Source organism: Terrapene carolina, unplaced genomic scaffold (assembly GCF_002925995.2).
Source record: "Terrapene carolina triunguis isolate 2854851 unplaced genomic scaffold, T_m_triunguis-2.0 Scaffold580, whole genome shotgun sequence".
Lineage (NCBI taxonomy): Eukaryota > Metazoa > Chordata > Testudines > Emydidae > Terrapene > Terrapene triunguis.
In genome coordinates, this window is record NW_020664931.1 from 3,539,323 (window position 1) to 3,566,761 (window position 27,439).

Here is a 27,439-nt window from a genome sequence, read left to right on the forward strand (position 1 = left end):
ATCATAGAACTGGAAGGGACCTCAAGAGATCATCTAGTCTAGTCCCCTGCACTCAAGGCAGAACTAAGTATTATCTAGACCATCCCTGACAGGTGTTTGTCCAACCCGCTCTTAAAAATCCCCAATGATGGAGATTCCACAGACTCCCTAGGCAATTTATTCCAGTGTTTAACCACTCTGACAATTAGGAAGTTTTTCCTAATGTCCAACCTAAACAGCCCTTGCTGCAATTTAAGCCCATTGCTTCTTGTCCTATATTCAGAGGTTAAGAACAGTTTTTCTCCCTCCTCCTTGTAACAACGTTTTATGTACTTGAAAACTGTTATCATGTCCCCTCCCAGTCTTCTCTTCTCTAGACTAAATAAACCCAATTTTTTCAATCTTCCCTCATAGGTCATGTTTTTTAGACCTTTAATCATTTTTGTTGCTCTTCTCTGGACTTTTTCCAATTTGTCCACATCTTTCCTGAAAAGTGGCGCCCAGAACTGGACACAATACTCCAGTTGAGGCCTAATCAGCACAGAGTAGAGCGGAAGAATTACTCCTTATGTCTTGCTTACGATACTCCTACTAATACAGCCCAGAATGATGTTTGCTTTTTTTGCAAGAGCGTTACATGGTTGACTCATATTTAGCTTGTGATCCACTATGACCCCCAGATACCTTTACACAGTACTCCTTCTTAGGCAGTCATTTCCCATTTTCTATGTGTGCAACTGATCTTTCCTATGTGGATAGGATGGGCATTATATTTGTCCTTTTCCAGTCTTCTGGAATGTCTCCCTCTTCCATGACTTTTCAAAGATAATTGCTAATGGCTCAGATATCTCTTCAGTCAGCTCCTTGAGTATTTTAGGATGCATTTCATTAGGCCCTGGTGATTTTAAGACATCTAACTTGTCTAAAGTGACAAAGAGTCTTGACGCATGTGGTGGAAATTTCCAGAGGCAGAGGTGAAAGCATAAGCTTTCACCCACGAAAGCTTATGCTCCAATACTTCTGGTAGTCTATAAGGTGCCACAGGACTCTTTGTCGCTTTTTACAGATCCAGACTAACACGGCTACCCCTCTGATACCTAACTTGTCTAAGTAATTTTTGACTTGTTTTTTCCCTATTTTAGACACAGATCCTACCTCATTTTCACTGGCATTCACTATGTTAGACGTCCAATCACCACCAACCTTCTTAGTGAAAATCAAAACAAAGTTGATTATTTACAGTATAACAAACAGCAGTCGCAATTCACCAGCTGCCTAGCACATTGTCATGTGTTTTGTGGGCATTACAGTTAGGTGGAGTCGAAGGAGTGATTTGAAGAAGGATAATGTAGTGGCTTTGTGATGATTTTATGTACATGTGATGGGGTATACAAATCCCATACTGGGCAACAAGGGTTAATGAGCTGCTCTGGGCTCAGCCAGTCCCACCCTGCCATACCTGCAGGAGATACACACACTATAGATCAGGGATCTCAAACTCAAATCACCGGGAGGGCCACACGAGGACTAGTACATTGGCTGGAGGGCCGGATCACTGACACCTTTTCATATAAAGATACAAAAGCCCCCCCATCCCACCCCCGGCCCCAGTCTATCCCTTCCATGTGGCCCCACCCCTGTTCCGCCTCTTCCCACCCTTTCCCTGCCCCCATTCCAACCCCTTCCCCAAAGTCCCCACCCCAACTCCGTCCCCCCACTCCTGCCCTGCCTCTTCTCCGCTTCCTCCCCTGAGCGTGCGGCTCCCCGCTCCTCCCCGCTCCCTCCTGGAAAGCGCTAAGCGCCACCAAACAGCTGTTTGGCAACAGAAAGCGCCTGGAGGTAGGCAGAGGAGCAGGGACGTGGCGCACTGGGGGGAAGCGGGGGCGGCAGGTGAGGGGAGCTTGGCGACCGCAGGAAATAACTCCGGGGGGCGCCGGGGGGTGGGGCGGGGAGTTTGGCAGGCCGCAGCAAATAACTCTGCGGGCCGCATGTTTGACACCCCTGCTATAGATGGTGTTAAAAGGGAGCAGAACAGCTCATTTGTGGGCAAACCAGGGAAGAGAGCAGACCTGCAACTTGCAGCTCCTGAGGAAAGGGCTGAGGGAAGGCAAGATCTCTCTCAACAACAACTGCCGGAAGGTTCCTTCTTGAGGAAGAGAGAACCTGCTTCAGATGCACCCTGAGAGGGAAGTGTTTCCTTCTCTCTCTCTCTCTCTCTCATATGAATTGTTTGTGTTAATTCCCCTTGGGTTGTTTGTGGACTACCAGGACAGGAGAGAAACTGGGAATTGACCTGGCCATAGGGCCAAGTCACAGCAGGAGGCAGCTGCTGCCCTGAGAGAGAGAGAGAGCTGCCACAACAAGCATGGCCACAAGGAGGCATTCAGTGGTGAGCTGACCCCCTTCACACCTCCTTGCCACAGACTGGGAACTTTGGACAATAGCGGAGTGGTAGGAGGTGATCCAGGGAGGGCAGCCTCAAGGCACTCCTGGGTGTCAGACCTTTGATAGCCCTCACAGGGCCCTAGGCCGGAACCCAGTGGAGTGGAAGGTCCCTGGCTCCCCTACCAACCCGCCCTCCACCCCGCATGTTGAAGGGTCTAAGCCCTGACAAGGCAATGCTCCCCACAAAAGCAAATAATCACAGTGCAGCTACTCTTATGCAAAAGGGGCGGCATTTAAGAAATCACAGAGGTGCCTGAGGAAAAACTGCACCGATGGACAATGAATGTTGACATCACTGGCAGAGCAGAGGTGGGGGTTGACATGATTGGTTTTAAAAGAAAAAGACACGAAGCTTGTGTTTGATGCAGCGAAACAGGGGGAACCAATAGAGGAATGCAGGGGAGGGTAATGTGGTTAGAAGGATGATCCAAGAAGATACTTGTAGTGGCATTTTCAGTGGATTTAAGGGGGCAAGATTGCATTTGTCAAAATCAGAGAGGAAGGTGTTGCAATATGTGAGATGTTGGAGAGCCTGGATAAGTTTTATCTGTGTGGGCAGACAGGGCCGGCTTTAGGGCGATTCAGCCGATTCCCCAGAATCAGGCCCCGTGCCCCTAAGAGGGCCCCGCAACGTCCCGAAGGAGCTGCCACCGAAGTCGCGCCGCTGTCTTCAGCAGCAGCTCAATCGCTGCCGCGGAGGAAAGTCCCTCCACCGAAGTGCCACCGAAGGCACCGGCAGCCGATTGAGCTGCCGCCGAAGTCCCGGCACTGGCGGCGGCGGCAGCGCAATCGTTGCCGCTGTCTTCGGCGGCATTTCGGCGGAGGGTCCTTCCTCCGCGGCAGCGATTGAGCTGCCACCAAAGACAGCGGCGGGACTTCGGCGGCAGCTCCTTCAAATCGGGCCCCGCGGTGCCTAAAGCCAGCTCTGTGGGCAGAGGGAAATCTGGATCTTGGAAGTATTTTGCAGGAAGAAGCAGCAAGATTTAGACATAGTCTGGATGTGTAGGTCTACAGAGAAGGCTGAGTCAAAGATAATGCCCAGACTATTGACCTGAGTTGCAAGAAGGATGGTGGTGCTGTCCACAGTGATGGAGAAAAGGGCCTCTTCTAAGGCAGATGTCTTATTTTATCTTTTATTTTTTAGCTGAACTAGTTCAATTGGGCGAGCATTGGAGTAAAGATCTAAAGGTCCCCTTTTCAAATCTGGCTTCTTGTGGTAGATTCTCTATCACTGACAATTTTTCCTCCAACATAGGATGTTTTTCTAAAAGCTATGCTCTAGGAATTTTTTCAGGGAAACTCTATGGGCTGTGGTATACAGATCAGATTAGATAACCACAGTGATCCCTTCTGGCCTTAGATCTGTGAATCTCTTCTCCCAACCATCCCTTTGAAAACGTTCTCTCTTAATTTTAAACCTCTGGACAGGGGAACCCTGTTAACCTTGTTTCTAGCTGGGTAATTATTATTTTCAATTAAGATGGTACAAACAGACCAATATAGAGAATATTTAATGTTCAACAGATGGTTCAATTTTTGTTGAGAGAAAAATGTGTGTGTCTCTCTCTCTCTTCCCACCCCTCTCACAGGGAGTCAGTCTTACAGTTCCAGAGACACTGACATTTGACTCTCTTTTCCATAATAATAAGAGATCATGGGAGCGTGGGTCACAAGTGGAAGGAAAGAAACAGTTTAAGATTAGCAGCAAGTACTACAGATCAAAATTTCAAGAACCTCTAAAAATGCCTTTCCTAAATTTGTGATTGTATCAGTTTTCATATTCAGAAACTCATGTTTCTGTGTGCATTTACCCACTTTTGGATATATGAATAGATAGACTGCAAATTTGGGATCCATATTTTCTGAGACCTATTTTAAATTTGGTCTCAAATATTTACATGACTTCAGTAAGCTGGGAAGTTTAAGCAGACTACAGTCATTCAAATATAATTAATTAATTTGCTCTGTGTGCATGTGTGTGGGAACATATATATATATATATATAAAAAGGTAGACACACACTTTCAAAGCTCCAAAGACCACATGATCATTTGATTGCCTACAGAATTTCTTCAGTTATATTATAACAGTATTTAATTTCATTCTAGGTCTCTATTTTTGCTCGTCCAATCAACACTTTCCACTTACCTTCCGATCCATCTGTCCCTTTTATGATGGTGGGTCCAGGAACTGGAGTTTCACCTTTTATTGGTTTCCTGCAACATAGGTATGTGCTGCATTATTACATGAAAAGCTGCCAGTTTGTTATGTTAAGGAAAATGTTTCATAACATCTGGAGCCGGGTAGACATAATGGGTAACTTTCTTCAGTTGTTTCTAGTTGGACATATTCTCATGCCATTTACTACAACATCACTAGGGTTTTTGTTGGAAACAATTTTATTTTAATTTTCATAATGTCTAAATTCATGGAACACATTCTGTTTTCACATAAATGTGCCGGATATAGGGGGAAGTGGATGGTTCAAGGGACTGATAAGAAGAAACAAAATCTCTCATTTCTGGGTCTCTAGTAGGAGACCAGAATAGGTCAATAGTTATTGAAAGTTGTTACTATGCTGTTGTTTGACCTAAGAGAAATGAATTAGTATTCTCAGTTCATTTCCTTCAGAACTGGAGTCCACATCACAAAACTTACCATGGCAAATGAAATTTCTTGACAGCCTTGCTGGCAGTTTTAATTAAGAGACCATGTATTGAATGGAGTCCCTGCTGACTCTAGGGGTATGTTTAAATGGCAAAACAAATACCTGTGGCAGCAAGTCTCAGAGCCTAGGGCTACAGACTTGGGCTTTTGCTGTAACGCTAAAAATAGCTGTGTAAGCATTCGGTCGCAGGGTCTGAAATCCTAGAGAGTGGTTTTAGAACTCAAGGTCCAGCCCAAACCCAAATATTTAAACCGCTAATTTTAGCACCATAGCGTGAGGCTCAGTCTATAAATCTGGCCTTTGAGACTCACCGCTGTGGGTTTTTTAGCTGTGTAGACATACCCCAAGAGGTCCCACCAGGTGATGCCTGAAGAATGTGAGCAAAAAATTTTAGGGATACATGCCAGTGCTCCTGCTGTTCCTGTTCTGTGGATGAATAAAGGGCATTGTACCCCCAAAACAGATGTAGGGTACCCCCAGAATAGTTCACCGATTGTCCCCTCCTGTGTTTACTACGGATTTCCTAAAAATAACCCACGTATTAACCATTCTGTTTTCTTAAGGTATGGGTCTCCAGGGTAGCTAAGGAAATATCTGGAGAACATGAATACAGCCTTCCAATAAATGACTGACAGAAACAGTATTTTTTTCCAAAACAAAGCATCTTTGGATTAGCATAAGCAATAATCTCTAATACAGTAGTAATCTAAAAACACAAATCCCTTCAACAAGTTAAAGAGCACCCCAGCCGCAATAACATACAGTTGAAATGATTCTTAGTGGTTGCACCCTGTCACAGATGGCCAGTGTCACAGGCTGCTGACAGCAATTTCTATATGCTTTAAATCTTATACATTTCTTTCACTATCAACACTCATACATATATCTTTATTAATCCACACATGCACACTAACACTATACTATGCTTTTCTCTACTGCATTATAATTATAACTGGAAGCTTACTCTGTTAACTTCTGCTGCTACTGCTGCCGCTGCTGTTTCTTCAGGTCTGCTGCTGTTCTTCTCTGCTTTGCTCTCTTCAGTTCCTGCTCCTTTAGCTGTTCCACTGACACACTGCCTTTTATAGTGTCCTGTCAGAACTTTCTAGACGCATGACATCATCAGATCTTTCCTGCACATGCTCAGTACCAAACATTATCTCACATTCTTGAACGCATGCCAACATTCCACGCATGCTCACTGCCATTGTTTACCCAAGAGTTATGATTACTTCATCTGACCTTTCCCTTACTTTTGACCTTTCCCCTACTTTTGTACTGCACATGCTCAGAAATATCATGTGACCTGCAGCTTCCAATCGTGACTCCTGCTTATTCAAAATGGAGGTCAGAAATGCAAGATGGACTTTGGAGATTCACTCTCCAAATCAGTCAGTCCAGCATCTTTTATTAAATGTACTATTGAAAAAATCTGTTTAGCAAAGTACAGAAAAATTACAATCCTGTCAGTTGATAAGTGCATCAAAAGCACAAACTACAGAAATTCATACTGTTAAAGAGATGATGTACATGATGTCTAATTTATCTGACTAGTAAAATAACCTGATGTGTAATCTCAGTTTGTTTATTTTATTATTCTGGTGTTAGTTTATAATCATACTCATATATTCTCCCATATTAATAGGAACAAAAGAGGCATTGTATCCACTTTAACATGCAGTAAAAATGATACTTAGCTGGTGTATGGTTATGCCAGAAACAGCAAAAATAAATATCAGTAATAAATCATATTCTTCACATTGTGACATTAACAAGAGATAGGACTTAATATCTGGAAAAAAAAATTGTGTGGTGTTGTTAGTCAAGAAGTAGTAATTTCACTAGCCTCCATGTTTATGAGGGAATAAACAGTTTCTGTGTACTGATGGATTTTATAGACCATATTTTTGGGGTTATTTTATTATAAGGAGACAAGAAAGACAGCATACTTTTTAAAAAATACTAAAGGTGCAATAGTTCCATAAGTTCAGATGGGAATTTGTTTTATTACGCTGGCTGTCTTCTCTCCTTCCTTCCTCCTTCCATCAGAAAATAAGGAACTCAGTATAAACTTGTGTATTGGTATAATATACAGTATTTTTTGGCAAAGCAAACCTTCCTTACTGTAAAATATACTGTAGTTAGTGGTTAAATGACTTTAGGACAGGGGACATCAACATATATTTCTGGTTATCTACCAATGATACACTTATACCTGCGCCCATAACATACAGTCAAGTACAGAGGAGACCTTTTCCCTTCTGTTCTTCTTATAACTTCCATTTATGAGGGGAGCAGAGGTAGATTTTATCGCACGTTGCTGAGTGGCTGAAGTTAGTTGGTCCTGTGAATGCCGTGGAGATGTGTGGATATGTACTGATTGTCTTTTTTTAATGGTGTAATTAAATTTTGGCTTCAGGTTTTTTTAAGCTTTTCACTTATTGAAATCAAATAGCATGTTCTCTGAAGCTCAAAAGGTAAAATGACATTTTAAATATTATATACGCTATGCACAGATGCCCTGGTCCTTCAAACACTAGTGTTTGCAGGAGCAGGACCATAATCAACAAAAGAAATCCCACACCAAGACAGATTTTACTTTCTGTTTGTGTTTTGTCTTTTCAGCATTCCTTTTGTTACCAATAATTCCAGATTTGCTCATTCTAGTTTACTGGCATTTCAACTAATCAGGCTCCTTTCCTTGAGCACCACAATACTTAAGCTCAAACCAATCCATTTTCTAACTTATATGTATTCTGTAATCAGTCACCAATATATTTTTCTCCTTCTGTAAGAAAAGGAGCCAGGAAATATTTCCTGGAGTCAGTTTTAGAAGTGCTTTCAATAACATGTTTGTAACTCATCTCTTTCCCTTCTTCACATGTCATCTCACCTTTATTTATTTATTTATTTATTTATTTTTAATTTGAACACCATTCAAAGACTTTATCTAAACTAAAACAGAAGCAAGAGAGCATCTGTTTCTGCAGTGGTTTATTGTTCACCTGGTCATATTGTGTGGGAATAGTTACTATATGAGCCATTATAAAGAATAAATAATCCTATCTAGAATTAACACTCCACTACTTAGATATGTATGATTACACAGAGGAGAATGGTGAACTAAGTTTATTATTACCTTCAGAAATAGAGGACACAAGTAAATATTTAATAGTAAACATTTCCATGGGAGATCATTGTTATTTTACATGGGGTATTTAAGTGCAGTACCATCAACTCAAAGCTTGATTATTTTTGGAGCAGGTTTGTTTCATATACTACAAATACTGCAATAAAATATTTTTGACGTGTTGTTTTTGGACAATAGCCCAACCCTTTTTTTTATGCACTGATGTGGGCTAATTCCCATTCATTTCTGAAGAGTTTCAAACATACATAAAGACAGTTCTTCTGTTATTGTAGGAAAGTAGTAGATTTGCAGAGCTTTTGTGTGTGTGATGGAAAAGACTACAGTTTTTGGACTCAAATCTCTGCAGATCTGTTTTCCAGCCTGCTTCTGACTTAATATATAGGTTTAAAGCATGAACTCAGTGCTTTTGTTTTTAATTTACACTGTGAGATTTGGAAGAGTAGGTGATGATGCGTCGGTAATGGGGAAAAAAACCTAGGGAAGTATGTGTATGTGAAGCATGAAATTGAATTGTTGCAATGTCAAATGATTTTCTGTTGGGTAATAAATTCTTAGGAAAATATTAATTGGGACAGGCAGAAACTGCATTTGCTGATGTAGAGGTGTTTAAGAGGATTTGTTGTCTAAATTTACTCTCGTTATTACTACTAAAGAAAATCATAATGTGCACTGTTTAACAAGCTAATATATTTGCTGCTGCGACTAATTTCCTACATATTATAATGATGGCAATAGCCTGTTGTTGTTAAGGGGCTGTTTGGGACAGCCAGGAATTTTTAGGTTTAATCAAATTTTTATGTAGTTACAAGCCAAGGCATTTTAAGTTTCTAATGCTAGTCCATAGCCCCTGAGGGTATAATGACCTGCTGAAATGTTTTGTGAATTTAAAGCTAGTTTAAACATCGCACCGTCAGTATATTCAACCTAAAGATTTAAATAAGTTTACAGCTGTGGTTGCGTGAGTCAGGGCCAGTGGTCATTTTCAGTAGCTCTTAAACATGTCATCTCAATTATCCTTCAATCCACTCTTGAACCAGGGAGGAGAAGCAAGACAGGTTCCATTAAATTTCTCTTCAGTTCAGTTTTCTTCAGATGTTGCAGCAGAAACTTGTCTAGAGTGACTTCTGATCAGGAGAAAAATCATTTGAAAGAGCATACCTAGCAGCTAGAAAAATCACAGCAAAAAGGAAAAAAACATGTTATCAGAACCTAAGATGCACACACACAATATGCTCAAACAGTTCCACCTTAATTTCCATTTATTGATTGATTCATTTGGAAAGGTCTTATTAAATTTATTCATCATGGTGGTGGTAGTAATACTTTTGCTGTTATAAAGCACTTTTCATTTGTAGATCTCAAAGCATATTGGAAAGGTGGATGAGAATTGGGGCCCTTACTCAGAAACACACTTGCATGGGCTTAAGTGCTGTATTGAACTGGAACGTTAGTGAGCAGCACGTTTATCAGATTTAGTCTTTTAACAAAAATGTCAACAAAATTTCCAAACTGAAACTGTGATTATTACAATGTGTCTGACACACACACATTTCAGAGGACACAAAGTACACAGTGATTGAGGGAAAGTGAAAGGGCATCATGCTGCTTTATGTACTCCCATTCCTTCTGAGCTGAATTTAAATACTATTGATTTCCTTTCAAACATAGCACATGCCTTCTTTGTAGGAATAACATTTGATACAGAATGATAAATTCTTTACAAGAGGAAGGATGTGTGCAGTGGTTAGAACAAAAGACTGGGAGCTGGAACTCCTGGCCTCTATTCCTAGTTCTGTTTTGTATTGTGTGACCTTGGACAAGTCTCTTAACCAGTCTGTACCTCAGGTTACCTATTTGCTATAATGGTATGTTTAATTAGCTTCCACAAATTGTGAGATTTAATTATTGTTTGTAAAATACCAGGAGATCCTTACATTAAAAATGTTATGTAAGAGCAAAGTGTTATATGTGGCTTGTATAGACACCAGGTGTACTCTTTCAAGTTGTGCATGAGCATATAAAAGGCAGAATTTGGCCTTCTAAATTTCGTCTGACTTCCCTGAACTTTCTGGAGGACTCAGACTGATGCTCAACTGGTATAAACTGGCAGAGCTTCATTAAATCAATGGAGCAATGCTAATATATGCCATTTGAGGATGTAGTCCTGGATGCATAACTGTGAAAGCTGCTACATCCACACATGACTTCACACACCATCTGTATTTCCAAGGAATCTCACACTCACCTTTTAAGCTGTATTTGAATTGGTAGATTTTCTTTGGTGAGTGCCCTGATGCCTCCTGTGACTCTTTATAAAGTTTTCCTTCCAAATACTGTGAGGAGCTGACCATAACAGAATTGTAACGAATACTGATTATTTAAATTTTTCTGTATTGTTAATTTAAAAAATGTTGCCTTCAAAGTTGGCAGAAATACATTTTAAATGCCTGTTAGGACACTATGACAGTGTTATCAGACATCCTTTTCACATGATAAATAGTATAAGTTTAAGTGTTAATTTTCATATTTAGCACCCAATCCTGACCATGGCTGGAATCATCTTTTGGGGCATGTAGGTTATCTGAAGTGGCTGTGCATTGGGAGAGGTTAGGTTGGTGTGTAAGAGACTGAGGAAGGGAAAGGAAATGGATGCACTCAACAGCATGAAGCTGCAAAGAAGATATAAATCAACAGCTCTATCAATGGGTGAGGAAGAAACCAAAACAACCAACAACGCTGCAATATACTTTGTAAAGTGAGATGGTGCTCTCTCTGCTTCTTCCCCTCCCCTCCTCATTGCCACTGCAGGGGCAGGGATAAAGGGTTCCTCTCACCCCCAGTGTCTTCTAGCTAGCTCTGTTTCTGAACTGAAAGCCAAGAAGATGTCTTCAGGCTACACATTTCCTTTATCAATCCTTCATGTGGGACGCAATCTAAACCTTTCCTCCCATCTATTTCCCCACGCTGGGATTTTCAGATGCAAGCTGTAAGCCTCCCCAGCATCATTTTTCAAAGCTTGAATGCATTTTATTGCAATTGGACTGGACAGATTCTGGGAATGGGAAGCTGCCTAAGTTATGTATGACTGCCCTTTGGAGGCGGGGCTAGGGGAGTTCTCTCTCAGGATACAGAGTAGCTTGGGATTGCAGGCCGAGGAGACGGTTGAGCAGGAGGAGCCCATGGTGGACATTCTGAGCCCAGAAGGTCCATCCAGAATAGCGCTCCCGCTCATTAAGACCATCCAGTCGAACTATAAGACTATATGGCAGACCCCGGCCTCCAGCGCACCAACAGCCAAAGGTGTGGAGCGCAAGTACTTCGCCCCGTCAAAGGGATATGAGTTCTTCTTCTGCCACCCAAACCCATGTTCCCTGGTAGTCTCGGTGGTGAACGAGAAAGAGCGCCATAGGCAGCAGGCCCCGGCCCCTAAGGCCAAGGAAGCGAAATGCCTGGATCTGTTCGGCAGGAAGGTGTATTCGTCAGGGGGCCTCCAGTTGAGGATTGCTAACCAACAGGCCAACCTCAACAGGCATAACTTCAACTCCTGGGCGGCAGTGGGGAAGTTTAAGGACAACCTCCCGCAGGGTTCGCAACAGGAGTTCATGGCCCTGGTGGCCGAAGACAAGGCCGTAGTGAAGACCTCTCTCCAGGTGTCCTTGGATTCAGCTGACGCGGCAGCCAGGACAGTCGCGTCTGGCGTGGTCATGTGGCGATCGGCGTGTCTTCAGGAATCAGGCCTGCTGCCTGAGGTCCAGAATTCGCTTCAGGACCTCCCCTTTGAAGGGTCCGGACTCTTTTCGGACCAAACAGACGCAAAGCTACATAGCCTCAAATACTTGAGGGCTACACTCAAGTTGCTGGGTATGCACACCCCGGTGACTCAGAGGAAGCCCTTCAAGCCACAGCCTCCCCCTCAGCGCCACTACTAGCCTCGGCCTAGACATGAGTCTTACCGCAGGCGAGGCGGAGATAACAGAAGGCGGCGCAATAACAACAACTCTAATAGGCCGGACCAGAGCCAAGGCCAACACAAATCACAGCCGGGCCCTAAGCCAGGCTTTTGAAGGTGCGCTCAAGGACAGCGTACCAGTTCAATCACCGGATCCGTCTCCTTGTTTCTTGAACCACCTGTCCCGTTTCTCCTGTGCGTGGTCCAGCATTACATCAGACCGTTGGGTGTTGCGCGCGGCGCGAAGCGGGTACATGCTGCAGCTTTCCTCCCTCCCTACCCCTCACTCCCCTTCCCCGTCCCTCTTCAGAGACCCTTCTCATGAGCACCTCCTAGAAAAGAAGGTTCACTCGCTCCTAGAGGCGGGGACGGTAGAAATAGTACCACAAGACCTAAGGGGGAAAGGGTTCTACTCCCGTTACTTCCTCATTCCCAAGGCCAAAGGGGGCCTCGTCCCATTCTAGAGCTTCGCAGGCTCAACAAGTTCCTGGTCAATGCCCGGTTCCGCATGGTCTCTCTGGGCACCATCATCCCTTCCCTGGATCCGGGGCACTGGCACGCTGCCCTCGACATGAAGGACGCATACTTTCATATCGCCATCCACCCAGCACATTGCCAGTTCCTGCGTTCCACCATGAGCCAGGACCACTACCAGTTCACGGTTCTCCCGTTTGGCCTAGCCGCGGCCCACGGGTGTTCAAAAATATGCACGGCGGTAGTGGTGGCCTTCTTATGGAGGCAGAGGATTCGGGTTTACCTGTACCTCGATGACTGGCTCCTGGTGGGTTGGTCCGAAGAGGAAGTTCAGACCCACGTGCAGGTGGCCCTAAGACTATTCCACAAGCTGGGGCTCCTGGTCAACGTCCCCAAGTCCACTCTGATTCCAACGCAAAGAGTGGAATTCATAGGGGCAGTCCTAGACGTGGTGTGGGCAAGGGCGAGCCTGCCAGAATCCCGATTCCGGGCCATCCAGCAAGCAGTGAACTCACTGTGCCAGTTTCCCACTGCAACGGCCAGATGCTGCCTGCGGCTGCTGGGCCACATGTCACCATGCATGCATGTAGTCAAGCATGCCAGACTGAGACTCAGGACTCTGCAGGCTTGGCTCGCCTGTGTATACCGCCCAGGCAGGGACCCCCTGGACTTGGTAGTGACAGCCCCGGGGTACATGCTAGACTCCTTGCTGTGGTGGCAGTCCCAGTCCGTGGTTTGCGAGGGCATCCCCTTTGCCACACAACAGCCGGACCTGATGCTTGTGATGGACGCGTCAGACCTCGGATGGGGTGCTCACCTGGGGGACCTCAGGACTCAGGGCTTGTGGTCGAGAGTAGAGCAGTCACTCCATATCAATGTAAAGGAGCTCAGGGCAGTTCGTTTAGCCTGCCAGAACTTTCACGCCACTCTGAGTGGCCACAGCATAACAGTTCTGACAGACAACACTACCGCTATGTTTTATATAAACAAGCAGGGCAGAGCCCGTTCCTCGCCGCTCTGCCACGAGGCTCTCCTCTGGGACTTTTGCATAGCCCACGCCATTCACCTCGAGGCGTCGTAGCTCCCGGGGGAGCATCATGAACTGGCGGACTACCTCAGCAGATCGTACCGCATGCACAAGTGGACGCTCAAGGCGGACGTCGTGCGTTTGCTCTTCCGCAACTGGGAGTTTCCCCGGGTAGACCTGTTCACCACCAAGGGCAACACCCAGTGCCTGCAGTTCTGCTCCTTCCAGGGTCGCAGCCCGGGCTCAGTGGCCTATGTGTTCGCAATCCCATGGGGAGGGGACTTGAAATACGCTTTTCCCTCGATCCCGCTGGTGCACAAGGTCCTGCTCAAGGTGCGCAGGGCCAGGGCGACAATCATCCTCATCGCCCCGGCCTGGCCCCGCCAGCACTGGTTCACTATGCTCCTGGAGCTGTCGGGTGGAAGCCCCGGTAACCCTGCCCCTACACCGGGACCTCATCACTCAGGACAGAGGGCGGTTTCTCCACCCCGACCTGCAGTCGCTGCATCTGACGGCATGGAAGCTCTGTGGCTAAACACTTTGGAGAGCCAGTGCTCCCTGCCTGTGCAGCAAGTTCTACTTGGTAGTAGGAAGCCCTCTACCAGGGTGACTTACTTGGCCAAGTGGAAGAGTTTCTCGTGCTGGTGTGTGCCCAACAGGTGCAGCCACATCAGGCCCCAGTGCCGGCCATCCTAGCACCTCAAGCAGCAAGGGCTGGCCCTGTCCTCCATCAGAGTGCACCTGGCGGCCATCTCCGCCTTCCATCTGGGGTATTCAGGGGGCTCGGTGTTCTCCCACTCAATGGTGGGGCGATTCCTTAAAGGTCTGGAGAGGGTGTTCCTGTACTCACACCCCCCAGTCCGTCCATGGAATCTCAGCTTAGTCCTCTCTAAGCTCATGGGGTCCCCGTTCGAGCCCCTTGCTACCTGCTCCTTCCTCCACCTTTCCTGGAAGGTGGCATTCCTGGTGGCTATCACCTCGGCCAGAAGGGTATCTGAGCTGAGGGCACTCACCTCGGAGCAACCATACACAGTGTTTCATAGAGACAAGGTGCAGCTCCGTCTGCACCCCAAGTTCCTCCCTAAGGTGGTCTCACAATTCCATCTGGGTCAGGACATTTGTCTGTCGGTGTTTTTCCCCAAACCCCATGCGGACCCGAGTCACCGCAGCCTGCACATCCTGGATGTCCGTCGAGCGTTGGCATTCTATTTGGAATGCACCAAGCCCTTTCGTAAATCCACGCAGCTGTTCGTGGCCGTAGCTGAGAGGATGAGAGGCCTCCCGGTGTCAGCGCAGCGAATCTCGTCGTGGATTGCAGACTGCATTCGAACGTGTTATGACCTTGCAGGTGTTCCGGCCCCGACAGTCACAGCCCATTCGACCAGGGCGCAAGCAGCATCCATGGCTTTCCTGGCACAGGTCCCTATCCAGGAGATCTGCAGGGCAGCCACCTGGTCATCAGTACATACCTTCACGACCCACTACGCGGTCAACCAGCAGGCCCGGCAGGACGCAGCAGTTGGCAGGGCGGTGCTCTGATCAGTTGTTCCGTGACTCCTACCCTCCTTCAAAGGTAAACTTGTGATTCACCTAATGTGGAATGGACGTGAATAAGCACTCGAAGAAGAAAAAACAGTTACCTACCTTCTGGTAATTGTTGTTCTTCGAGATGTGTTGTTCATGTCCATTCCACCACCCGCCCTCCTACCCCTCTGTCGTAGTCGCTGGCAAGAAGGAACTGGAGGGGGTCGGGCCAGCGGGGGTACATATGCATGGCGAGTGGCACCACTAAGGGGGGGCCCCCCGCCGACCCGACGGGAGCCGCTTAGGGAAACGCTCATGCACACAGCGCGTGCACACCTAATGTGGAATGGATGTGAACACCACATCTCGAAGAACAATAGTTACGAGAAGGTAGGTAACCGTTTTTTATAACAACCAACAAGAATGCACATTTATGTAGAAATCCGTGATTAAATCGAGTCTTCCTGACTAGTGATTTAAATCATGATTTAAATCAGTTTGATTTAAATCAGATCCACCCTGCTTTTGCCCCCGGGGCTGGGCATGCCCCAGTCCTTGGGCTTCAAACCTTGTGCCTCCTGTGGCAAACCTATGCCTATGAGTGACCCACACTCCGGTTGTCTGGAGTGTTTGGGAAAAATTTACATGAGAGACCAGTGCCATATTTGTCAGGACTTTAGACCCCTTACAAAAATGGAAAAGTGAGATGAGACTGAAGGCTATCTTAATGGAAGCCGTCAAGCCATTCCAGTTCTGCACTGAGCACTTCAACCTCGGTACGTATCACTCCTCCGGCACTGCACACTGCCTGGTACCATTCCCCATCTCTGGTACTGAGGAAGAAGCATAAAAAGCAACACACTGACAAAGGGCGCTCACCAATGCAGAAGAAGGACAAACATGGCGAAGACAATGGAGTGTGACCTGGACCAGGCCACTTCTCCATCCATGGTCCCACAGCACCACGGTCAACTCCACACAGAGTTTCAAGTCCGGTGCAGGAACCTCTCCTGACACCCAGAAGCCACTGTGGCACCAGCAGTTTGACAGTACTATCAACCACTGAGGCCTTTGCAGCAGCCAGGGACTTATTGACACTCCCAGTTCCACCAACTCTTATGGGACAGCTGCCATCTCCGATGACTGTGAGCAGGAGGGAGCGTGGGGCGTAAACCATGCCTGATACCCTCTTTGTGACCATCTCTGTTCCACCACTGGTCTCCAGATCCTTGGCACCGAATGGAGACGGAGAGGGGGGTAGCGCTCCTCCGTGGTCATCTTGGGGGCACTCTGAGTCTGAGGTGGAACCCGACGTCCAGCCAAAGGTCCACCACCAGTACCCATTCTATGCACCTTGTGACAGATTTCCGTTACCAATCTGCCTGAGGCGTCAGGTGATCAGGCTGAGGCCACAGGATCGTTTGGGGAGGAGATGATGAAACACACCAAGGGTTTAAATTTTAAAGCTTTATTAATAAAATAATAAAATAGCAGGGAGAGTGATGTTGCTCCCCACGTCACTCAGAGGAAGGAAGAAAGCCTTAGTGCCCCAAGCCCTAACCCACTTTCATACTCTCACATGCTCTACCCACGGCTGGCCAAGCCTGGGTGTAACATAAGAAGAAGAGGGGGAAAGATGAACGGGAGTTCTGTCCTGGGCCCAGGTCATCCGGGGTCTGCTGTAATCTCCGAATTGCTCCAGCTTTCAGGAGGGTTTTAAGTCCAGGGTTCCTTTGGGGGTGTTTTGTTCCATGACCTCTATTCCTGGTGCTCTTTGTACCAGTCCAAACCAGCTTTCTGTGGTCTCCTCAACTTTTCCAAAACACATTGGCTCCAGACACACCGGCTGGACTTTGTTTTCCCCCGTGTTGGCCTTCGCTGTCTCGTTCGTTTTCGGCTGCCTCCGCAGGTCTGTCTGTTTAGCTGAATTCTCCTTTCTCACGGCTGGTTGGCGGGGAAGGGGGGAATCCAGGCCCCCCCTCTTTCTTGGCAGGCAGCTGAGTGTCGGCTGTGAGCTGCAGCCTTAGGCCGGAGTCGGTGCTTTCTCTTTTGACTGAGCGAGCTGGAGTGTCAAGTTAACCCATTCTCTGCTCTTTTCCTCCTTCCCCCTTTTGGCCTCTTGCTCCCTGCAAGGAAATCTTCCATTCCACACTCACTCACACCTCTGACCCTTCCCAAAATGCCCTGCAATGCTCGCAACAGCGTTAGCAATATACAATGCTGATCTGCCTTCCCCAGGGGACCCCTTGAGGGAGGAGGCCATTGGGGTGTGACAACCTCCGGACGTCAGTCAGTACTGGTTAGCCCCCCAGTGCCTGGCCAAGTGAACAGTGGTCTATGCAGTGGCCTTACTGGAAGGCATCGGGTCACTCCTCCCACTGAGCTTACTTGGTGGCTTCCAAGAGGCTGGCTACCGCTTCTCCCTGCTCTGCACTGGACCCCAACTCCTGTACTGACCCCAGTACCAATGTTCAGGATGCGGCTCCCATCAACATTATTGGGGCTGAGGAAAAGGAAGAAGACCCTCCTACCCAGACATCAAGCTCAGGGCCGAGTAGCTCACTTCTGCAGGACAACTTCAGGGCCCATTAGGACCTTCTGAAGCTGATAGCAGCTAACCTGGGGATAGAGATTGAGGAGCTTAAGGAATCATCCCACAGCCTTATTGACATCTTGCCTGCAGCAACTCCTAACTTGCCCATTAATGAAGCAGTAATGGGTCCAGCCAAGGCCCCTTCTTCTCTGCCCCCCACCTCAAAGAGTGCTGAAAAGAAGTTTTATGTGCCAGCCAATAGGTACGAGTACCCATACTCCCACCCTCCTCCAGGGTCCCTCATTATGTCAGTGGCCAACAAGAGGGCCAGACAAGTGCTACCCCCAAACAAAAGGATGCAAGAAAGCTGGACCTGTTTGGAAGGAAAGTTTATTCAACAGGTAGTCTACAGCTGTGTATCTCAAACCAGCAAGCCCTACTGGGGAGATACGACTACCATCTGTGGGACTCCTTGTCCAAGTTCAGAGACTCTCTGCCTCAGGACTCAAGGCAGGAATTCTCTGCTGTCTTAAAGAAGAGTAAGAATGTTGCCAGGACCTCACTCCAGGCGGCACTGGATGCAGCTGACAGCAGGTAGGACAATGGCCTCCACTGTCACCATAAGGCGATGCTCTTGGCTTCAATCCTTGGATTTTCCTCACGAGGTCCAGCAATCAATCCAAGATCTCCCTTTCGAAGACTCCTCATTATTTTTGAGACAGACAGACATGAGACTGTATGGCCTGAAGGACTCAAGGCCACCCTCAGGTCCCTGGGCCTCTATGCTTTATCTACTTCAAGGAAGCATTTCAGGCCCCAACAGCCACCACGCTTTTCGGCTTCACCTCCGAGACAGGAACCCTTTTAAATAAAGGAAGAGGTTACAAGCAACATCAACCGCTTCCATCCACCTCAACTTCCCAGCCAGATTGCATATGTACTCCAATGGGCCCAAGCAGGTCTTTTGAAGGTGCGCCCGAGGGTGCCATACCAGTTTTCGCCTCAGATCCTGCCTTCCCGATTTTTGGACTGACTGTCTCGCTTTAGCCTGGCGTGGTCCTGCATAATATCGGACTGCTGGGTGCTAAATACAGTGACGGTCAGCTATGCCCTCCAGTTTTCATCCACCCCTCCTTCCTACCCCCCAACTCTGTCCCTCTTCAGGTACCCTTCTCACGAGCAGCTCCTCATCCAGGAGGTGCAGACCATTCTACGGATGGGGGCCATGGAGGTGGTTCCTCAAGACATGAGAGGGAAGGGGTTTTACTCACAATATTTCCTAATCCCAAAATCCAAGGGAGGGCCTTCAACTCATTCTGGACCTATGTCGCCTCAACAAATATCTCAAGAAACTGAGGTTTCACAAGGTCTCTCTGGCCTCCATTGCCTCCCTGGATCCAGGGGACTGGTACGCGACTCTCGAGTTTAAGAACACTTACTTTCACATTTTTATCTTCCGTGGCCACAGGAGAGTTCTCATGCTTATTGTAAACCAAACTCTCTACCAATTCACAGTCCTTCCCTTCAGCTGGTCCGCAGCCCCCTGGGTCGTCACGAAGTGCATGGTGGTGGTAGCTGCCTTCCTCAGACTGTGAGGCATTCAGGGCTGCCCGTACTTTGAAGACTGGCGGATCAAGAGTCATTCAAAGGCTCAAGTAAAGAACAACATCAGCATGGTCCAAGCCACCTTTGAGTGCTGGGCCTGATGATAAACCAGCAAAGGTGGACTCTTATTCCAGCTTAGAGAACGGAATTTATCGGGGCAGTGCTTGACTTGATCCAAGCCAGAGCCTTCCTCCTGGAGGCCTGATTCCAGACTACGTCAGCCCTGATATCCAAGGTCATGGTCCACCCATTTACAACAGCCCGAGTTTGCCTCAAGCTACTGGGGCACATGGCTGCATGCACATATGTGGTCCAGCATGCAAGTTTGGGCCTCTAGCCCCTGCAGATGTGGCTAGCTTCAGTTTACTCCCCGAACAGACACCACTTGGACTTGGTGGTCACTGTTCCATCCCTGGGTCCTCGCCTCACCCTAGTTCAGTAATGATTGGAGTCCCCTTTGTGACCCCCACAGCTGTCAGAGTCCCTAGTGTCGGATGCATCCAGACCTAGGTTGGAGAGCCCACCTCGACAGCCTGAGGACTCAGGGCCTGTGGTCCCAGGAATAATTTTCCCTGCACATAAACATCACAGAACTCAGGGCGGTTTGCTTAGGCTGCCAAGTCTTCCTTGCTCAGATCTCAGGTAGGTGATGCAAGCTCTGATGGACAACACTGTGGCCATGTTCTGTATCAATGAGCAGGGAGGAGCTCAATCCTCCACCCTGTGTCAGGTGGCCATCCGTCTATGAAACTTCTGCATGAAGCACTCTATCCACTTCAAGCCTTCACATCTTTTGGGAGCCTGGAATACACTTGTGGATGACCTCAGCAGATCCTTTTCCTCTCACCACAAGCGGTCCCTTCATCCGGAGGTCACCAGGATCATCCTCCAAAGGTGGGGGTCTTCCCAGAGAGATCTGTTCGTGACCAAGCAGAACAGGAAATGCCATTAGTTTTGCTCACTGTGGGGGCACAGCCCAGGCTCCCTCTCTGAAGCCTTCCTACTTCCATGGGCAGAACTCCTGTTCTATGCATTTCCCCCAGTCCCTCTAGTTCACAAGGTCCTCCTGAAAATCAAGTAGGACAAGGCGAGAGTTATTCTTAACACCCCAGTGTGGCCACACCAACAGTGGTTTGGCACACTACTAGATCCATCAATAGCAACCCCGCTTCTGCTCCATCCAGACCTGATCTCACAAGACCACGGCCGGTTACTCCACCCAAACCTCGGCTCCCTTCACCTAACTGAATGGATGTTACATGGCTGAACCCGGAGGAACAGGCCTGTTTTGAAGAAATTCACCAGGTCTTGCTAGGTAGTAGGAAGCCGTCCGCTAGAGCAGGGGTTCTCACAACAATTTTTTTGGTAGCCTCAGAGTGCAGTCACCAGCTTTTGTTGGTGGCCACTCTGACAGTTTTTCCTAAAATACTTAATTAACTTTAGGAAAAACACATAAATATACATGTCCAAATCATCGTAATTTACTTATGTAGAGTTTCTTTTTGCAGACTCAATAATAAAAATAATGTGCAGTTGTCGCTTTTTTTTTTACTGGATCTAAACAGAATAGAAACACAAATAAGGTGCTTTGCACATTCTTGTCTTTTTTGTTGTTTCTTTTGCTTTTTTGGTTGCTTTTTTTTAAAGACTTGCTAGCTAGTAAGTCTGCTGCTGTGAAAAGTAATATTTGTTAGTATCACTTTTCACAACAGACTTACTAGCTAGTTGGGAGGCTGTGAAAAGTGATATTAACAAACATACAAGTATCAATTTTCACAACAGAGTTACTCAACCCTGGCAAACCAGAAGACAAATTAAGCCTTGGATGGGGATGTGGGTAGGGAAACAGCTAGGGCCAGGGGCGATGCAGGGGTGGTGGTGAGCCAAGGGCCAGCACCCGCTGCCGTGTGGCTGGGGTCCAGGGCTGGAGCTCAAAGCCCCTTGACTGAAGCCTGCCACCCACCACCCCAAGGCTGAAGCCCAAAGCTGGAGCCTCATTGCCCTGGGGAAGGTGGGAACTCACTGACTGACTGCTCCTCCAGTGTTTCTGGCTCCACCAGGGGTCAGGGTCCAACCCCTGCTGGTGGCCCTGGGGGAAGGTACACTCCTCCCTCTCCCCCCCCTCCAAAAAAAGTCATTGCCCAGGAGACTCTGGCTGCAAGAAAACCTGGTGGCAGCATTTGAGAAACGCTGCACTAAGGCTACCTACCTGGCCAAGTGGAAACGCTTCTTGATATGCGCATCCCAACAAGACCTCTCTCCGATTCATCCTCCAGTCTGTCTTGGACTACTTGCTTCATCTAAAAGAACAAGGCCTGGCCCTTGCATCTATCAAGGCGCGTTTAGCAGCAATTTCAGCTTTCCACCCACAGTGTTCTCTCATAAGATGACAGTCCATTTTCTTAAGGGACTGGAGAGATTTTCTCCTCAGGTCCGCAAGCCAATTCCCCCATGGAACTTAGAACTGGTTTTGTTGAGGCTCATGTGTCCTCCAAACCGCTGCCATTGGGTCCTCTACTGCTTCTCTCTTGGAAGGTTGCCTGCCTGGTGCTGATAACCTCAGCCGGAAGGATCTCTGAAATTAAGGCCCTTACATCAGAACCACCATACATGGTGTTATTCAAGGACAAAGTCCAAGTACCCCCGCACCCAGCCTTCCTGCCAAAGGTGGTTTTGCAGTTTGATAGCAACCAGGCCATTTTCTTGTCAGTCTTCTTCTCAATGCCTCACAAGAACTCAGAAGAGCGCCAGATTCACTTGGATGTTAAGCATGTCCTCATCTGCTATATTGAGAGGAATAAATCCTTTTGCAAATCCACACAAATCTTTGTAGCAGTTAGCAGAAAGGGTGAAAGGACTTCCAGTGTCAGCCCAGAGGATCTCATCCTGGGTAACCTCCTGCATTGGGGCATGTTCTGAAAAGGTGAAGGTCCCACTTCCTGCCATCCTAATCACACGCTCCATGAGTGCTCAGGCCTCTTCAGCAGCGTTCCTTGCACAGGTTCCAATCTGCAGGGCAGCAACTTGGCTGCTGATGCATACCTTTGCATCCCACTATGCCATCACCCAACCGGTTCAAGACAATGCTAGGTTCAGAAGAGCGGTGTTGCAATCAGCATGTCCATGAACTCCAAGCCCACCTCCTGAGGTACTGCTTGTGATTCACCTAATGTAGAATGGGCATGCTCAACACATCTCAAAAACAACAGTTACAAAAGGTTAGTAACCATGTTAATTTTAAAACTGTTCACTGATCTTCTAAACACAGTAGTTTGACTTGAAAATTTAGTTCCTTCTTTCTTCTGAAGAGTTTTGTGTTAGGGAAAAAAAGCTAGCTTTCATTCTGGGTTTTCTTTTTGTACATAGTTTACGTTAGTCAGATGGAGATGCCCACGGATTGCATCGGCAGCCACTTCTGAAAGTCAGTGAAATTGTGATTTATATGTGTTTGTGTTGAACCGAGAACTTCTCTCATTAGTGTTTCTTATGGGATGCGGGTAAATGCTTATATAATTGAGATTAGTCCCAAATGATGTGATAGCCTTTTTATCACACTGAAAAGTCTTAACAAGGAATGCTTAAAACGTTTGATGAATAATGGTGTATTGCATACAGATGTACTTTTTGTGATTTGTTAGTTGTGTATGGTAAAATGTGTATCACATTTTAATTAAACCGACCCATAAGAATGTGCTGGCATTCTGTTTTGGGTAAAAGTTTGATATCCCAAAGCTTTAATTTTAATTTGACTTCAACCAAAACATCATAATATTGCTGGTAAACAGATGTGAAGATGAAATGTTTGGTTCAGGTAAACACCTCAAAATTCAGATGTTTAGAAAAGCTGATATCCAAACTTTTTGAAGGCTTTGTCTTCAGTGACATCTCCCTTCCTCTGACTGATCCCAGGACCCCCTCATTGCCACTGTCTTCTCATATCTTTGATGTTTCAGACCAGGGCCCCTCTTCTGCCAACCCTAGGCAGCACTTCAGAATTTTGCAAGACAATTCTCCCGCACCAGTCCAGGAAGCCTTTCTAGCAGCGACAGGACACAGGTCCACTTGTGATCTTTCTGGTAAGCAGGGCTACCCAGAGTCATGCATTTGCTCTGCTCCCTGGTGCCTTCTCACAGCCTCATTGGAACATCAACTATCCAGTTGTCTTACACACAATTAATAATAATAAGCAGTGGCAGCAAGACTTTCCCTGCAGTGACCCTTCTTAGCCATCATTGTCTATTGTGGAACAATGACGGCTAACTGCTTTGCCTCCTTCCATCAGAGAAAGAGCAGGGAGGGAATGAATTAGGAGGGGAACAGAATTAGGCAAAGGGGAGTACAGTTTGGGAGAGCTAATTTCAGGGAAAGGAGCAAAACTATGATTTTCCCACAGGTAAGCATCCTACTGTGCAGGTCTCCTGGCAGAAACTAGCTCATGTCTCTTGTTCCATGGCAGATGTCTCTTGAAGAATTCATTTGAACTTGGCAGCTATGGCAAAGCCTTATCCCAGAGCAGGTGGGCCTTTGGCTAAACGAATTGGGGCTCTTGAGAGATGCTGCCAGATGTGGTGGGTCCCACAATGCCATTGGAAAGGTGTAAAGGGGAGAGAAAAGTGGTCATTGGGTGGGAGTATATCGAATGAAGGGTTTTAGATATGGTAGGAACAAGTATGGACTGTCTTGGGACCTCCCTGATTCCTTCCCTTCACCAGAAGTCAGATGATGAGGGAGAGGGGGTTCTGGTATCCATATTTTAAAATAGGTTATGTTAAAGGGATGAGTAAAACTTTGGATCTGTGCTTATGTTATTAACTGAATCCATTTGTACAAACTTGGTGTTTATTTCTCATCCCTATAGTATTTCTTTAGATCTTTAAATACTTTCCATATTTCACTTTAAATGGTTAATAGAATTTCAATGCCAAATTGTGCAGTGATTATATGAAATATTTCTAAAAAATAGTTAAACAGAAAGTCACAGATAAAAATCAAGTAAAGAGTTCTCTATTTTTGGCATTATTTCTAGCAGCAAAACTAACTCACCGTGATTTAGTATTGCCAAGATTGCTCCTATAAAGTTGGAAATGATAGATGTACAGTATGCTGAAAATGGCTTGAGCTGATTTTTCTCCCCAAATATTTGTGTAATGCTTCTAATGAAAGATACTAAGGATGATAGCCTTCACTTTCATTATTCAGGATTGTAGGGAAGGAGTTTCAAAAGGGCTCAGTGTTGGCCTCACTGCTCTCCCTTTGAAGTCAGTGGCAAAGCTCCCATTGATTTCAGTGATAGCAGAATTAAGTCAGTGCTGAGTGCTTTACAGTGAAGTCCCCTTTATGCTGTTTTGCCAAAATAAAAGGGCCTTAGTGCAAATGAGAATTGGGTCCTCAGAGTTTAGATGATCTGTGAGTGTAATAGTTGCAGTACTGACTGAATAAAAGACTGGGTTTACACATTTATGTGTACATGTGTCTTTTTTCCCTTGTGCATTTAGACAGAAACTCCAAGAAGAGCATACGGACTGGAATTTTGGAGAGACATGGCTGTTTTTTGGCTGCCGACATCAGGACAGAGACTACTTATTCAGGCAGGTTCTGTAGGTAGTATTGGAGCTCTGTGTTGCACCTTGTATTTATGCTTGGGATACTGATTTCTAATGTTTTGCATTGTCTTCCAGAGATGAGCTCAGAAGTTTTGTTGAAAATAGAACATTAACTCATCTTAAGGTTTGTTTCTCAAGAGACCCTCCAGCTGCAGCAGAAAAAAACCCAACTAAATATGTGCAAGACAACATTCGACTTTGTGCTAAAGAGGTTGCCAGAGTCCTGCTGAAGGAGAGAGGTTGTTTCTATGTATGTGGGTGAGTAGACTGGAGTTTGAATGCCTAACAAAGGGAGCATTTGATAGAAATTGTTGAAGACATTTTAAAGACTTGCAGCAGCATCAAGTAAATGACTGGCATTTACAATACAGTAGAACCTCAGAGTTACGAACAGCTTGGGAATGGATGTTGTTCGTAACTCTGAACAAAACTTTATGGTTGTTCTTTCAAAAGTTTATAACTGAACATTGCCTTAATACAGCTTTGAAACTTTACTATGAAGAAGAAAAATGCTGCTTTCCCTTACTTTTTTTAGTAGTTTACGTTTAACACAGTACTGTACTTTTTTTTTGTCTTGTCTCTGCTGCTGCCTGATTGTGTACTTCCGATTCCAAATGAGGTCTGTGGTTGACTGGTCAGTTCGAAACTCTAGTGTTTGTAACTCTGAGGTTCTACTGTACTGAAATATTCCTGTTTTTTAGCGTGTTAACTTTATGGTATAATGTTAATCATCCACCTCTACAGCTTAATCCTTTTCTTAGGTTATGGCCAGGCATTCCACTGCTCTATTGATTGTTCTCACCATATAATGTTTCAGAAATGTTTCTTGTTCATATAGTGTTATCCAGTTAAAGTAGGACAGGCTACAAGCAAATGGTCTCACTCTTGTGAAGGTGGAAGATATACCTCCATAATTCATTACATATACATATGTGTATGCGATGATAGCCCTTCAGCTGGCACTCTGTAGGTTTGGAGGTATGGTGAAGCAGACTGCTACCCAGGATATCTTCCCTTGGAGAATTCCATTAGCCCTCTTTTCCTGCCCTTGTGGGACTTTATGGAATGTTTTCTGTAGCAATAACATCCTTATGGTGTGAGTTTTTATGTATGGAGATCTAACACACTTGCAGGTGCAGGAATTTTAGGAGCATCTAGGTTTGTAATGCATCCCTGATTACTTACAAACAGACAGTTAATTGAACACGTGGCATTGGGCCCAGAACTCATTTGCTTCTCCTCCAAAAACAGAAGTCTGCTTCTTGTGCTACTACTACTACTACTAAGTGGTGTGTAGCATTAGGGCTTTTATTCTTTCTTTATCTGTGCAACTAGAGGGCAGCATAACCACAAACACTTGAGCAAGTCTAATTCCATCCAGCAGAAGGCAATTATTTTCTTCCAGTTTAAATGTGGATCTGAGTTTCTGCTCGACATACATTTGAGTGTATTGAAAGCTTCAGGTCTTAGCTGTCTGAGGTATTACTGTTGCCACCACTCCCAAGTACATGAGCAATCAGTGTCTATGGTACAAGCCAACATAAATTCTGCATTTCTTTATTTTAAAAATTATTGCTTGTTTCCAAAAACATCCTGTATCTGCGGCTGTTGGTGAAAGGAGAAATCTGCTAATAAGTACTATTTTTTTTCTATGTCTTTCCTAGAGATGCAAAGCACATGGCTAAAGATGTGAATGATACTTTAGTGGACATTTTAAGCACTGATGCTGGAGTTGACAAATTGGAAGCAATGAAAATCCTGGCTACATTACGACAAGAAAAACGCTATCTCCAGGATGTCTGGGCCTAAATGTGTGGCCTCTGTGCCTTTGCAAAACAGAGACTGTTAGACATTTTTTACCGTATATACTGTATGAAGACTCTGCTGATTCTTTGGATTACTGTTATTTCAACTTCACTTAAGTAAATTCTCTTTTAAAACCAGCCAATTGATAATTATTATTATTTTTTAAATTACTATTCTCTAGTCATTTAATTCTTGATCATTCCTACTGATCTTTTGAATGGCATTTAAAGCCTTTACAACAACAACAACAACAAAATGGAACCTATGAATCATCACTTTGTAGCAGTATTACCAAGTAGATTCTCATGGAGCTCCATTCCTCCAAATTAATAACAGTACAACTAAATAAGTAACATTATGTGTACTGTATACGATAATATATATAATATTGTATACTATACAAATGCAGAAGTTTATTTTCAAAGTATACCGTTTATCATGTACATCTTATTGCCAAGATGTAGTTGAACGTATTATGTGAAAGCTTTTTGAGGGAATTTTTCTTCGTTGCCTTATAACATATGACACAAGTTGCAAACAGGAATAAATATTTAAAATATTGTCAAGGATTTCTGGGCACAATACTTCCCTCCACCTCCAAGCTTTTCTATGAATATTGATATTTAAGTGATGCAGTGATGGGCTAACAATACTTTGCAGATACTCGTATAACAT

General features: G+C 45.7%; 1 protein-coding gene across 2 annotated transcripts in view; it reads left to right on the forward strand.

The window, feature by feature from the left end:
- The window catches only part of MTRR (5-methyltetrahydrofolate-homocysteine methyltransferase reductase), a 108,818-nt gene extending 82,016 nt beyond the window's left edge, over positions 1 to 26,802 (forward strand). For both annotated transcript variants that reach the window (XM_026659127.1, XM_026659128.1), the window contains 4 exons: positions 4,533 to 4,651; positions 24,851 to 24,943; positions 25,034 to 25,216; positions 26,623 to 26,802. In XM_026659127.1, the coding sequence (XP_026514912.1) occupies positions 4,533 to 4,651; positions 24,851 to 24,943; positions 25,034 to 25,216; positions 26,623 to 26,767 (540 nt within the window). In that variant the 3' untranslated portion in view covers positions 26,768 to 26,802. The remainder of the gene's footprint in view (positions 1 to 4,532; positions 4,652 to 24,850; positions 24,944 to 25,033; positions 25,217 to 26,622) is intronic.
- The last annotated feature ends 637 nt before the right edge of the window (positions 26,803 to 27,439 follow it).